The sequence below is a fragment of the Bombus fervidus genome, chromosome 2, assembly GCF_041682495.2.
Source record: "Bombus fervidus isolate BK054 chromosome 2, iyBomFerv1, whole genome shotgun sequence".
In the NCBI taxonomy this organism is placed as follows: Eukaryota; Metazoa; Arthropoda; class Insecta; order Hymenoptera; family Apidae; genus Bombus; species Bombus fervidus.
The window spans coordinates 22,257,492-22,273,007 of record NC_091518.1 but is presented as its reverse complement, the minus strand read 5'-3'; the positions used below and the strand labels follow the sequence as shown (position 1 = coordinate 22,273,007).

The following is a 15,516-nucleotide window of genomic DNA, read 5'->3' as shown; positions in this document are numbered from 1 at the left end:
TTGATAGAAATTTTACTTTATTACCGTAAAATTTAGAAATTTGTATCGTAATCAGGATGATGACGACTTGATAAATTTGTTGTACTATCGTAACCGCCGTATTTACTGCTAGTATGAGACCCGTTGTAATAATAACCGTTCCACTGCGATCTCCAACTATCGTACATGTTATATTTCTTATTGTCTTGAAAAGATTTCTCGACAAGAATCTAGAAATTAATAAAATATTTATACAATTATATTTAATAAATATTTACAGAATTATTTGTTACAAATGATTTCAAAAGGGATATAAGTATTTTAGAATTCTACCTTGTTGGAAGTCGATTCGAAAGATTTGTCATTCCAAGAAACGTCTGGGTCAGTCCAAATCGTATGTACCGGTTTTGAGTAATCACTAGATCTATGAGCTGTAATATTCTTTGCTACTTCTTCCTCGTAAATTGTAGATATAGATGGTTTCAATTTCGAAGCATTATGACGATTTATTAACTAAAGATTAAATATATCGTAATGAATATTAATTTTATATTAACATTAGCGTTTCTCCTTCTGATTTAATACTTACAACAGAGACACCAAATATAATGATAAAGACTAATCCACCAACACCAATTACGATTACAGCAATTGCCCATTGTGGAAATAATCTATCGTCTTCTTCGGTGTATTGGGGAGTTGTTACTTTAGGTATCACTGAAAGGGAATTATTTTTAAACGGAAAGTCAAGACGCAAATTTTATAAAATAAATACTTTATCAATAACATAACATACCTACAAAATCCGTATATTTCGGATCGATTGTAAACGATCCAAGCTTTATCGAACTCTTCGTTTTAGTTTCGTTCCACCTATTTGCGTTATAAGTCCGTAACGAATCGTGGAAAATAACTTTCAATTCCTGCGTATTAACATTTTGCTCCAAGTTGGCCAATTCAACAAAATAATCTACCAAAATACTACCCTCGCTAAAATTGATAAATTTCCTCGTGAAATAAATAAATCAGCTTTTCATCGATTTTAACAAATTTTATCTGTATTGTTACCTGAATGAATCGATTCTTATCTTTTTATACCATTTTGCTAGGACAGCAGATTTTGAGAATATGAAGTTCATCTGTTACAGAATAAAAGGAAATGTTACTGAACATTATGTTTATAAAATAAACACTTTCCAATTTAGTACATATATACATGTATATATATATACCTCACGCTCAATTTCATTGGCGAGTTTCTGCCATTCTTGAGTATTTCGATCAAGCAATTCCGGTACCCAGCTTGTATTACCAATTATCTTTATAGTTCCAGCGACTTCGCAATCTTGCTCACAAATTCCTGGTGTGGTTGGTCGAGGCGTCGTCGTCGTAGTCGACGTTGTCGTGGTGCTCGACGTTGCTTCGGTTATCGGGATTAGCGACGCAGACGAAATCGTTGCGGTTCGGGCAGCTTCCAGTATCTTTTCTATCGAGATCGGGGTAGTGGACGAACTAGGCCAACCGGTAAATTCTGTGGTAACTCTGCAAAAGTTAGAAAAGAAAATAATCTCAATTTCAATTTATATTTGACTTTCAAATTTGATTGCTTAAAAGAAACTTTAAATTTGATCTGCAACTTTGCGTTGAAATGATAATTCAGTTTACGGGACTCACCTGATCGGCCATCCTCTGTGTATTTTTGGCGTAACCGTGCCAGGTCCTTCACCTCGAGGACTGGGTGGAGTGGTGATTTTATTAATTGCTTTCCGTCCGCCAGGCCTGCTAGGAAACACGAGTTTCAAACCAGCGGATTTCTTCGTTGTGGACGAAGTAGATTCCGTTGTCACAGAAACATTGGATTCGGTGAAATTCTCAGTACGAACGTCTCCCGGCTCTGAAATAAGATTCTTCCTCTTCTGTTCGTAATCACGCGGCAACAAGGAAGAAATGTCAACTTTGGATTTAGCGAACAAATCCTGAATCGTTTTCTCAGCTGGTGATTTCTCTGACGAAACGCCTGTACTTTTCGCTGTTGTCGTCATTGCTGTCGTGTCATCCTCGTTTCTCTTCTTGTTATAATCCGCTGGTAACAACGACGATATATCGACCTTGGATTTCGCCAGAATATCCTTTAACAGGGAGCTTTCTGTAACAGTCGAGTCCTCTTTCTTCAATTTGTATCCGGGTGGTAAGAAGGCACTTATGTCTTGAACGATCACGTTGGTTTTAGGTTTCTTCGCCATGGCAATGGAGGCAGTTGACGCGAGTTGAGTCGTGGTTGGTTCTGCTGTTGTGCTAGTTGTGCTCTTTGTCGGCCATCTAAGGATCATTAATCATACTCTGTGTTACTCTACGTTATATATATTTATCTTTATTATCTAAATTGGCAATGAGAACTAACTGCGACATTTATAGTCGTACAAATATATAAATCTTTATAGGCTTAAAAAAACGCTATAAAAATATTAAGTTAAAACGAAGCGAAGAAATACTCGTGTATTTATAAAAACTCCATATTCATTTACGAAACTATATTAAATTCCTAAACGAATTGAAACGAATATCCTGAACTATGACCAACCTAAATCCAGTCTTGGGAAGCGTCGACACCGTCGACGAACTCCTCGTAACGTAATCACGCGGTAACAACCCTTCCAAACTATCAAGCGTCGTTTCGATCTTCGGCTTCGGCGTAGCATGATCGTTTCTCTTATCGTTGTATCTTCGCGGTACAAACTTGCTAATGATCGGCGTCTTAGCGGTAGTCGTATACCTTCTGCGATTATTCCTGTCTCTTTCGTTCAAAACGTCCAACTGAAGGGAATTGCCGGCAGTTCGGAAACCACCGGCGAGAAAACCGCTGGACAATTCCGACTGTACCCTGTCCAATTTATCGATAATGCTTTCCGTGGACTCCGGAGGTGGCGAAGTTTTCTTCTCGCTGTTATGGCCGATCGGTTCGATACGATCTATTACAGGAAACGGCAAGAATCGAGCGCCAGATATGCTACGACTCGTTTGAACCGAAGCTAATATTCGAGACGTATCCTCGGTTGTTATCGCTGTCACAGGTTGTTCCGTGATTACCATAGAAGTGGAGGAGGGTGGTGCGGCAACTTGTTCGGTAGTAGTCGGGGAGGATGTGGTTGGAACGGAAATCGTGCCATTGACGACGCTTTTCGTCGTTACTACCGACACTATGGCTCCTCCGATCAAGATGGAACTATCAGCGGAGGAATTTATTCTCGACTCTGGTGGTCCGAGAAAAGCAAAAGTTTTGTCGCTACCTTCCATCGAGGAACCCTCCTCGTTGTTGGTCGTTGAAATTGGCGTGTCTAGATCCTTTTCTGCGAACAGGTCGGACGAAGAATCGTTTACGTTCGCAACGTGGTGAGAATCGAAATATTCTTCTTCCTCCTCTGACGTATCATAGTCGTTGTCCTGTGGTTTCTTCCCATATTTTTCTTCTTCTTCCTCTTCTTCTTCTTCTTCTTCTTCTTCTCCTTTTTGTTCTCCATGCTCCTCCGGCTGCGCTTCTTCTTCCTCTGTATCCAGATAGTCGCGAGCGTGTTCGTCCTCTGCAAAATTTCAAAAATCTTGTTTTTACAGACAACATGGTCGGTGGTCTCTTTTTTTCCTGTCTACGCACGGGACTTTCTTTGCCAGGTGACGAAAGAAGCTTACATAACGTAGAACCCGTCTGCAAAGATCATAATTATTTGATACTGTGGCGTTATATCACGAAAGAAGGCAGTTTAAAAGGTGGCTGCGCCTTGATTTTGCGTTACGATGGCAGATAATCGATTTCCTATTAGCATAGTCTTTCGAATCGCTATTTGAAAGTTATATAATTTAATCAAGTCGATTTCTATTAAAGTTTATACATAATCTTGTTTCAGCCAGAGTTTGCCACATTAAATCGAGAATCGTGTCGCGCAAAGGTTCGCGTTAGGAAATTATCAATTTTTCGAATTCCATTCGTATCACATTTTACACAATTATACGATCTACGCGAAAAGTAAAGTAGATTTCGAGTAGTCGAGAATTTAACTTTGTTCAACGAGAAATATCCGTCAACGCTGTTTCGTGGCATTTCTTTGCAAGTAGGAGAACTTTAAAAGGATTAGAATTAAGGAAAGTATATAACAAAGCATGCTGCTTATTACGTTTGGCTTATGAAAGAATATTCGTCAGACTAATCGTAAGTAAGAGCTAACGCAAAGAGAGAACGCAACAGTGTTGCAAAATTTGAATCGTTTTAAAACTCTTAATAGTTGTTAAAAATCGAGAATTACACGTGTTAATAACTTTTAAATTTGAGCTTCGAAATTTGAGTAATTTTCAAATTATCTTACCTGCGGCCCGGTATCGCGACCGATTAGGACTCGAGTAATCATCGTTATAGTAATTGTACGTGTCGTATTGACTCGTCGAAGGGTCTTCCACGTAATCTTCGTCTCTGGACATGTCTTCTGTCTGAGCGGTTAACTCTGACGGAGCTCTTTCGTATTTTGCATTAGTGGAATCGGTGATTTTAGGAAATTTCAAAGTTTCGTGTTCCGTTTTTGGATCGGTTTCAACTTCGTACTCGTCTTCGTAAACTTCCTCGTCTACTTCCTCCTCGTGATTGTTTTTCTTTCCAATCGTTTTTGACGTCTCCATGACATTGTTTTCGTCCAAGGAGCGTAATAGCGTTTCCGCTGGATTATTGACAGGAGGTGCGTTCTTGTCCTGTTGTTCGTACACCGAATTCGTTGGTATCAGACGCGATAATTTGTCCCACGATTCGGCCGATCCTTGAAAGCAAATTGGTTGATTCGATATGAGATTTCGCGAATTCCATTCGAATTTTCTGCGTAAATACTTGCGAAAGAAAGAAACATTCAATTGCTTTCTACAAGGACGAATTTCATTATAAAAATAAAATATATCGGTATTCGATAGATAAAAAATACCAAGCAAGACAAATTTCAATAACGAAAAGAGTAATTTTAGAATAAATATATCTAATAACTTAAAGATAAGTGGCAACATTTAGATATAAAATCTGGTGTACTGCATGCGATGGCAAAAATAAAGTTATGATTTAGAGAACAAACTAAACGAATCGAACGAATGAAAATCGGAACACCGAAAATGAAAAGTGGGTGTGCTCGATTCGCATAATCATGTATAGACCATAGTTGCTCTTTCACGGACTTAACTAGCACGTTCCGTGAGAAACTGTCCGGATCGTTTCCGAAAGAAAGCGAAGACGCTTTCCAGCATTGTTTCTTCGCGTTTTGTAATGTCCCTTGCATCGAGAAACAGTCCACTTTATTTTCTCGACTAGTCGCGGAAAACTCGACTCCAAACTTCCTGCCGCACTACGTTATTAAATAACCATTTAAAGTTTCATGTTACAATTCTTGAATATGTAAGATATATGCTGTTACAATATCTTACGTAATTTGACTTCTACCGTAATTATTCTGCTTCGAAGACCACAGATTAACACAATTCTTACTTAATGTATGCTTATGCATAATATAAAGATCGTGAGTTTTCAATTTTTTTTTTTTTTTTTTTTTTTTTTTTAATGAGTAAAGATCGACGATCGAAGATGATTCAATATATCGAGGCACGATACAATGAAATAGGATTAATTAATTTTCAACGTACGCAAATTAACGTTCGTACAATAATTTACTTATTGGGATATCTCTCACGAAAGTTTAATCCAAGTTCTTTGAAAATCAACGAATCTATTAGCATTAATTATCATCGTATTATAGTTAATACGACGATATATATTTACGTTCGACTTCTCCCGACTTTCGATTGGTAGAAACGTTTTCCGCTTTTATCTCGAAGAGGATCGAAGTTAATTTTTATTCAAAACAGAGCGATAATCCGCACGATTCTCTCGCACGAGACCTTAGCTACATCGTTGTTCTCCTTTTTCTAGCTTTCGATTAGGAGAAGTACGCTACTATACTTTCGTATTCCGCAATGACGAAACTTTCTTTTATCCGAAATAAATTACGAATAAAAATACAATAGATAAATAAACTATGAAATTAAGTAAATTAAATGATCGCAAGATTTTCAACCTATTATCGATACTTTGATCGCTAAAGATTCGTTGCGTCTTATGCAATAAATCATGACACGCTATTGTAAGCAAATAATAAGGAAACGATTTCCTCCATTTGAATTCACGAACAACTTCGTAAAGCGATTCAACTTTCTGAGTTGAAAGAAATGCAACGTGTTAAATGTATTTGCATATCCTGCAATTTTTTACAGCCTTCGTGCAAAAAAGGAGCTCTACTCTGGTCTAGTTTCTCCTCGTTTTATTAGCAACGTTAGTTCCGCTATTTATTCACGTAGTAGGTACCGTTGAACTCCAAAGTACCATTCCCTTTTTCGAACAGGATACTCCGAAATTAATACTCACGCTATTCAATGATCATACCGTTGTTTTTCATTCACAGATCCTTTCATACTCTAAAATAAATAATAATAAAATAAAATAAAAATCCCCCAAAATTAAAATTATCCTCCTATTAACGTTCCTTCGTATATTTTCATATCTTTTACCGTCTTTTACGCTGTAACTCCAGTTTGAATGTCAAACATCTTCTGCTTCGTCAAATAATATATCCATTACAGTATGCTCAGTGTGTCTTTAAACCTCTACTTAACACTCTATTCGTACCGCAAAATATATATTACGAGTGCATAAACTCGGTTTACGATGGTTCTGCCAAGCAGAGGCGAATAATATTTCGTAGAGAGAGAGAGTGGCTGAAATATTCCGAGTTGCAGCAACGCGGGATACTCTTGAAAAGGGTTGTATCCGTGGTAAATGTCGTAAGTGGAATAGTTCCGTGGGTGTGTCCGTGATGGAGTCGACGAGGCTCTAGGCCTTCGAAATCCGAGCGGGAATATAAATTAAGGCGTGGTTACGCTGCTCGAATGCGTTTAATCGCACTGGTTTTCTTACGATTCGTTTGTTGCCGTGTAATTTGATTTCTCACCGTTAAATTCGCAAACGCACGTGCCGTTTTAATCGCTGGTTAACAAAGTTTACTTGCGCTTTTCGAGCTCAGGTCCTATCCGTAGTCTCGTGTTTCGTTTTAGGAGAGAAACTCTAGAAATGCACAAATTATCTGAGAATGCGTTTTATCCTGCATTGTTGTTTATGTAATTTAATTGTTCGCAATGAATGGTCTGTCGAAATAATTTGAGCCACTTAAAAGGACATTGAACAATTTCTAAAGATCCAATTCCTATGCTTTTGTTTGATTTATTTTTTAAGAATTAAATAAAATAATTTGTCAAAATAAATAATTAAATACTGTACGATATTATTTACTTTAAATAGTTCAATCAGACACGCATATACTTATTTTGTATGATCGATCTTGCTCAATCGATAATACTCGATGCAAGAATTGTAAGATACCCCGATCTATCTATTACCTCGATCGGTAAGAATTTTATGTAAATATCGATAAGATAGAACGACACAGTTTAGCGATCGCGTTTTCCGCCTCGCGTTATAAATTATTGCGCCATTAAAAACATAACGCGCGAAAGCTTGCGGTAAGTGCTACGTGATTAACTGTCAATGGAAATACGTTACTTCGCATCGTGTATCTAATTTCATGATAATGCGGCCTTTTTTCGAACCGCGTACTGTTGCAAATTGCAGAACGGACGTAAAATTATCCTCACCGAAATTGAAAGCTTATCTGTTTAAAAATACAAATCGACGCTCAACTATTCGTTCGTCGACATTCGACGCTAGAATCAAAATTATATACCACTAATTCAAATTTTCTATAAAATGCGCGTGTAATCGTAATACAATTCATTGTAGATTCGTCATTCGCATTTAACGCAATTCCAAGTTATCGTGACTTACGTGATCAATGTTTTTCCGTATTTGTGTTCTTTTACCGGAACTCGCTCGTATGTCACACGGTTTCCGCAGCTGATGCTGAACCGGAGTCGATATTCTCAGCTGTCTCCGCCGGTTGTTGGCAAATTCATCGAACTATTGACGTAATTCGAAATCGCTTATATGGCCAATACCAGTTCGTATTTTCAGTGGAAGTTGTTTGATACTTTCACGATCGAGACAGCAGGAAGTGTTTGCTTGAATTCTAACGGGTGTGCGTGGACGAAAGGAGCGAGAAGTCGCGCGTGCCAAGCTTAGGCAACGAAGTTGTATATGTATAAATAATAGGCCGAGTGCAGCCGTTCTCCTTTCAATCGTCCTTCGACTTGATCGCGTCTACTCTCTGCTCGTACATTCACACGAATTCTTAACTCGAGGTACTTGCCAAAGTATCGATCGCGTCTTTTTCTTCGTGCTACAAAATTTATTCCTACCTTATTGCTACTATCGTTGCTTTTCCTAAATTTACTATTATTCAAACAGTATGTCGTTTAATGATATAGCGTTACCTTTCTTGGTAAAATAAATTTATTACAGCTCGTATTTTATTATCGACGCTTTTTACGTGTCAGGTGAAATTTCCACGTTACAAGATTTATTAAATTCTCCAAGCTCGTTCGAGCATTTTCACGATTCGACTTTCTTCGCGGTTCGATATGTCACATGCAATTTCTCCCACAGCTGCAGCATCATAAAATCATCAACTTTCATCGTAATTGCACGATACACGAATCAAAATCTTAACGATTTTATAAAAAATACTTTTACTGGAAGATACATATAGATATATTTATTAACCAATAACTAGTAGTACTATTCGCAATATGCGATTGCGATTGAGAGTAACCATGCAACTTTATTAATATTTCTTTTATCGCAAATATTATAAATGCATACCTTAGCGACATTTTACCACGCCTTTATCCGTTCGTCTCGGATAAACGTATAAACGAGTGGTTTGACCTCGCACGATTTCAAACCGATTAAAACCGCCTTGCGCCCTCTCTCCCATCAGATAATGCATCTACATACAGGCGCAGGTCACAGAACTGCGTCTATCTGTGCGGCACGACGATATTTTGAAATAACACGTTCCATGCTTATTGTACCGTGACTTTCCTTATCCAACGCGAATGTAAAAGGCGAAAGATTCGCGTCTGCACGCAACGAAACGGTCACACGACCGTGCCATTTTCTGGCCTACAATCCTAGTGAAAACGAAGCCTAAACGAGAAACGCGCCTCGTCAAAGATTCGGCGCTCGATACGCACTTTCCTTAAGCGGACACACCGTTATTATAGCGCCACGCAATTAATGCAGATTCCTGATACGCGATGTTCCAGTTCTACCAACCGAGCGTAGACATGATTAATGGCGAACTTCATAGCCAGGTTGCTATTAATTCTCTCTTATTAACCTGTTTGTTTGTTTGCGGAAGTACATACTTTCTTCGCGATCGATATTTAAAAAACTTTGAATTCAACGTTAACAAATTTTTGAAATGTAGATTTTTGTTTTCACTTAAAGTCGCATTCGACTATCAGTGTTGTTAGCGATTACTTTTTGGTTAAAACAATGCACATGTTTTCTGCTAAAGGTTCTAGTACTCTAAGATCCAGTGACTTTTGCTATCGACTGTAAGGCACTGGTAGACACTGCAATTATCTCGGTACTTACCATAGAGATTACACGCAAAATGAATAACAATAAATTTTGTGAACGATTGATGTATTATCTACACGAGGTACGTATGTGTATATGTACTTACAGTTTTAGATGAATTTCGAATTACTAGAACCACGCTGAGATAAACGATACAACTACGAATAAATCGAGTTGCAGGGATGGCGGCTGAAAATTCGCCTGCCGGTCACGAATTATAGATCTGTTTCAGTTACTAAATACTATAACCAGTACCACGGCTTAGGTATTTTATACACTTTTACACATTATCTATATCTTGTATTTATCTACATCTGTGAAATTGCAAAAATTTGTAAGAATATATGGATAAATATTGCATAAATATCTGCAGTCTACTTTTAAGATTTAGGATGACCATGATGAACAGTTCAGAAGCAAGGTGCAAGAAAATGCACGATCGATATTGCTATGCATATTGGCAGAAACTTTCTCTAGAGAAGTTTCTTTTTCAAGGTTAATGACTCAACTGGGAAAGAAGGTAAATCAGTTGCCTTACTAATCTCGTAACACTATTTATAGTATGGTAGAAATCGCGCTTTAATAATGTATTTTATACGTTGCTCGTCAATGGTATTGTGTCATTGATCTTTTCTGGGAAACTGAGATATTCGAGCACCAGGTTTCGTTCGCGTCTTCATCATCATGGGGTTACCCATTCCGATCTGATGATTAACACGATAAATCCAGTTACGTGATTTCAAAAAAATCTCATCTATTACGAGATCTGTGAAATGAGTATTATTTAAACTCAGTGAAAAGAGCGAGGTCACGAGATGCACGACGAAACCGTGTCGTATTTCATGGAAATCATTTACATGAAAACTATTCGTTCTTGCACGCCTACAACGCGAATATCGATACATTTCAGATCTAAATTTACTATTAATTCGTGTCCGATCGATTAATATTTTTAACTAGCCTTCGAAGCTAAGACAATGATGCGTGAAAACTAAATTGTTTTCTGTGAAATGGTTATTCGGTTGGTGTTTACGTTTCTAAGTTCATTGATTTCTGTCTGTACGGTGTATTCCAGAATTTGAAACGAAGAAAGAGGCGCGGGGAATCCCGTTCGCTGCAAACAGAACGCATCTTACCGGTGATTCGAATCATTATTTTTAGAATTCTAATTTGAATACCAAATTGATAATCGTTTCTTTTCATTTTTTCTATCGTTAAAAAGGCGGGAATAAGCAAACGAAAGAAACGCGAACAATTTTACTGTCATTGAACATACTTTGCATTACAAATTAATGAAATCTCTTACTTTTCAATCTGATTATTTTAATTCGCGATCCTACTAATATCAAGCAATTAACCCGTAGAGATATAGAACGAATCAAATGAAATTTATTTTAACGAAGCGTTGAAATTTCATTTTTTTCTTTCTTTTTTTCATTTCAGCATCGAGTATGAATAAAATAAAGCTGTGCGTCTATAGATTACTTCGATACTCTTCTTTATGGCTATTACACAATAAACGATAATTGAAATATTATATGCGTGGAATCAGGTCGATTTTATCATTTGCCATAATTTTAAATTAGATATATCCGTTTTAGGGAATCACGATAATCGTTCGAGCCGAAGTTGTTATTACAGGCAACAATGGAGTTTCAATTGCGTTATCGTGGTACGCGATTGTACGTAACACTCGTATAGAATTGCAGTTCTATTGTATTGCGTATTGTATCGCAATGTACACCAGGTCACGAATTCAAACTATCTAGTATTGCACAGCGGTCATCCATCGTTTATCCTGTCCGCAGGTTTAAGGCCGGAGTGCATGAAGTGTATTGCGTTGTTCCTAGTTATGATTTCAAGAAAATTTGCGCATACCATTCGTGCGAACATCGCTTCAATCTTCAATCTATTCATCTTACTATTACGCAACGAGTAAGGCTTTGTTACGAAATTGTTATGCTTTGCTTATTAAACAAAGTCGCGACAATTACCAAATGATGGTAACCTACGAAACATGGTCCATACTATCGAAATATTTGTTACGATAAAATTCAAATCCTAATGTATGTGATTTTTTCGTCCAATTTTCATCGATGCATCGATATTTGACAGGGACGATTAACTGAAAATTTTGCCGGTCGTAGGAACGACAAAGAATACGAATTAAGCGAGAAAGACTACCGTGCCCAGTGAATCGTGACAGTCATACATCGTCGACTCTGTGGATTACATAAATACCACCTACACATTCCACTGGTATTACGTTGTCAAAATCAAACGGGACCTCTCAGTGGTTTCTTGAACAGACTTCGAAGTCCATGGCAGCCCATAAATCAGCCGGTAACGATATACTTCGAAGAATCCGAAGAAGCCCTTTGCAGTGCAGTAAAAATTCAACCGGACAACCTGGAATCCCATAAATCTCTCACGACGCATATGTCCACGAGGACGTTCGCATTTACTCTGTGTGCTTTATCCATGAAAGGATTGCGGGGATCTCGGCAGCGCGCCCTCTCGGTCGGAACGCGAAATAGGATCGTACACTCAAATTCGTCGCTTCAAAGGGGTACTTGTTGCGCGGGTATTTTCGGAAAAAACATACCTTGTTGACAGTTGGTTGGCACGAAGGCGTAGCCGAGAATTAGAAACGTCAGAATCATGTCGACGAAACGGTTATCGTTCGTTTTGTGTCTCGACATCCTCTCCTGGTCACTTGTTCGCACCGCGCACTTTTTCCTATCGGCACGATTTCGAGGCAGTTCGCCCGAATGTCAGTACAACACTGTCATCGTAACGACGCTGAAATTCGCGAACCTTTTTCGTCACGTTGTGTCTGTGCCCGTTGATTTATCGAGCAACGACGAACGGACACATCCTCGCAGAAGAAAAGAGACGAGTTCGCGAGCACGGCGCGTTTGTCACTGGCCACGGGTAGAAAGCAAAATCCTACTTTCACTTGGTGGCTGCGAGGCTCGCGAGGCGGAGCTGGCACGTCGAGGCCATCGCGATCTTTCCCTCTCCTTTCTGTTCTGTGACTTCTCCTCTGCTTCTCTTCTCCTGTACACGTCTTTGTGACGATCAACGAGAGGGAGCCGATACTTAGAAAAACAGCGGAGACGGGTTTTAGGAAAAATTTGAGAACGTCCGGGTACGACCTTTCTTCTATCTTCGTGAAGGTCGCAGGTGAGGATCAACGATCTTTCGCAACGATTTTAGAACCGGGGGGCAGTGTTTTCGTCACCGAGCCGAGCCCCTCGAGTCGAGGCTCTTTTGCATCCTACGAATAAAAGAGATCCTTATGAAACGAATTATTTTCTTCTGTATATAATCTTGATCTTTTTTCTTTCACGGATATAACGAAATTAGCGAAAAGATACAGTTTTTGAATAATCGTTAGTCACAAAATTGCTTCGATATTATTATTATTATTATTATTATATATATTTTGTAATTTTGCCATATTTTCATTAGATAGAAAGTAATAGAATCCCAATATCCGAATTCTATGTTTGATATTTTAGACAAATATGTTACACAAGGATCCTCTAGTTTCATTAATAATGTTGTGTAATTTCAAAGTTACATATCTATACGTGCGTATTTCGATAATTTGATCTATTTAAATCAAAGTAGAAAGCTGCGATCGACATACAATGTTCTTTCTAAAACTCTGATCATAGATGGTAGTAATTCTGTCCTTTCAATGTGGAATATTACGATCAGTTTATCGTACCAATCACTGCTAACTCTAGAGACATGTTAGTATTTTAATTCATCGTTGAAGAATTAAAAAGTCCTACATTTATCGGTATCCAATTGCAGAAACATTTTAATACCCATTATGATGTCCACCCATTATGCGTCTCATAAAGCCCAACTTTGCATGCAAGCTATATATAGCGTGTGTTTAGTATCCTTATTTCGGTTCCATCTATCGTTTTTTAGAGGCTGGAAAGAATGCAGCCGAAGAATGCCATAACACGGCCGCGTCCTTCGGCAGGACCTTCGTAAACATTTTTTCGACGTCGATTTTATCCTATCGGGATACGTTCGTTAACCCTCGCCGGGTACAGGCGACCTTTGCGAATCGTCGTATCGTCGATTCCGAACTGATTCACATCCGGCCAGAAACCCAACGGGCACGAAAGGAAAAAGACGAGCAAGGTCGGCACAGCCGGGGAAAGTATTATCATGACGCAACGAGACCGAAGATGATGTTCTATAATAGCTTCTAAATTACTGCTTCAACCGCATGGGGAATTAGTATGCCTTCGCGTGCTTTACGTCACGTATGGTTGGTTTTTGTATTATTTTTTAATTTCTTGCGATCGACCTCGTGCGAGTATTCTAACGAGAAAAAGATCTTCTATCTCTCTCTCTCTCTCTTTTTTGAGCATATAGCATGTTTATGGTTTTTGGATGTGTATATATATCGAATAAAATTACCGCATATACGTATATGTAAAATTCACATATACGATGGTGCTGTCTAAATAATTGTGCCAATTTGTACCGAGCATTTGTACAAGATTATCGGTATTAATGTGATTCGAAGAATTTTATCCTCGATGCGATTGTAAGTGCGTGTTGCTTTGCTCAAATAATTGAAAGTCGTACAAAGTTTATACGAATAATAATTTAAATATAATAACTTTCGATATCTTTCGCTATTCTCTCGATAATTCACAAGAAAGCTTTGTATTTTCTTCAAGAGGTGACTCAATCTCTACAATTTGCATTATCGTAGCAATGAAAAGTAAGTTTGTATTATGAACGATCTATACCAATTGCGTACGAAGTTTCGTGACTTTTTAAATTTCCAAGTTAATCGTTTAAACGTTCACGTTTCTGGAATATTTATTTTTAAGAACTTTATATACGGATATCTTCTTGGCAAAAGGCTAACCACCTGTTTTATAGTTAAATGTTGAAAGAATGGTAAAAGGATCAGCAGGATACGACGATTTTCTTATATCACGATTCTGTGTAATAAAATGCTGCTCAAGTAACATATACACTATCCTACGATATATATCAGTATTAGGATTTTCAACTATTATTTACAGTGAAAATACGAGAGAAGGTACGGTTACGAACTAGCCATCGTGTCAAGTTGCCAATTTGTATTCGTGTGGAGTTAGCAGGAAGTGCAACTTGGTCTCGATTGTAACGGTAACGACAAAAGATATACCGTATATAATCATGTACGGTATTTTATTTCGTGACAATGGTACGAATTTACGGAATAACGTACTTGTCGTGGAATTTCTTAGTCATTTGTGAAAATGAGAAAATTTCGATCGTACATATAACTAAAACTCTTGAAAATTTTCTTTGATCGATAAAGCTTTGTTTGTAAAATTAAAGATCACAAAAGATCATATCCGGAGATTTTTTTCGTTGGCTCGAGTTTTATATCTGAAAGATAAAGAATAATTTACGTAAAAGACGAATGGCACGAGAGCGTACCTTTCTCGATAGATGCAGGCATTGAAGTCATTGTCCTATACTGGCATTCAAATCACCTCTAATCTATCTGACATAACTTGCGGTATCGAAACTATATGTACGTGATTAGTTATAAGTGGTATAGATATTATATTTGATAAATTAACAATGTAATAAGAAGAAATTAAATAAATTTTATTATATTTCGTGATATTTGAAACAGTCGTGTATTTGAAAAAGTAAAATCGCTCCCTTTTTATAATGTTACAATACGCACAAATTTTATTGCATTTATTCTTATTGTATGTACATCATTTATATTGTAACATTATATTATTACATAATCGTGTAAATTACTAGCTTTGAGATAAAAATAAACAATTAAACAATTGTTCGATAAAAAATAAAACGTACACATTAACTATGATGGCTTTTTGATCTTCAATTATTATTGTTCTTTTTTTTTGCATGTGTAT

General features: G+C 37.5%; 1 protein-coding gene and 1 long non-coding RNA gene across 6 annotated transcripts; one reads left to right on the top strand and one right to left on the bottom strand.

Moving 5' to 3' along the window:
- Positions 1-12,883, bottom strand: LOC139994403 (uncharacterized). Of its 5 annotated transcripts, XM_072017017.1 has the most exons (14): positions 8,825-9,005; positions 8,437-8,608; positions 7,892-8,342; positions 6,562-7,114; positions 6,419-6,466; positions 4,335-4,775; positions 2,561-3,557; positions 1,654-2,298; positions 1,212-1,521; positions 1,048-1,118; positions 776-969; positions 569-696; positions 313-492; positions 1-209 (listed from the first exon to the last, which is right to left on the bottom strand). In XM_072017017.1, exons 6-14 carry the CDS (start codon positions 4,639-4,641, stop codon positions 33-35), a joined length of 3,009 nt encoding a protein of 1,002 aa, XP_071873118.1. In that variant the 5' UTR covers positions 4,642-4,775; positions 6,419-6,466; positions 6,562-7,114; positions 7,892-8,342; positions 8,437-8,608; positions 8,825-9,005; the 3' UTR covers positions 1-32. The 5 variants fall into 5 exon arrangements, with proteins under 5 accessions (XP_071873118.1, XP_071873124.1, XP_071873132.1 ...); XM_072017023.1 differs by lacking the exons at positions 6,419-6,466; positions 6,562-7,114; XM_072017031.1 differs by lacking the exons at positions 6,419-6,466; positions 6,562-7,114; positions 7,892-8,342.
- Positions 9,037-15,461, top strand: LOC139994520 (uncharacterized). Its single transcript, XR_011801658.1, has 2 exons — positions 9,037-10,109; positions 13,538-15,461. It is a non-coding gene; the product is annotated as an uncharacterized lncRNA (long non-coding RNA).
- The last annotated feature ends 55 nt before the right edge of the window (positions 15,462-15,516 follow it).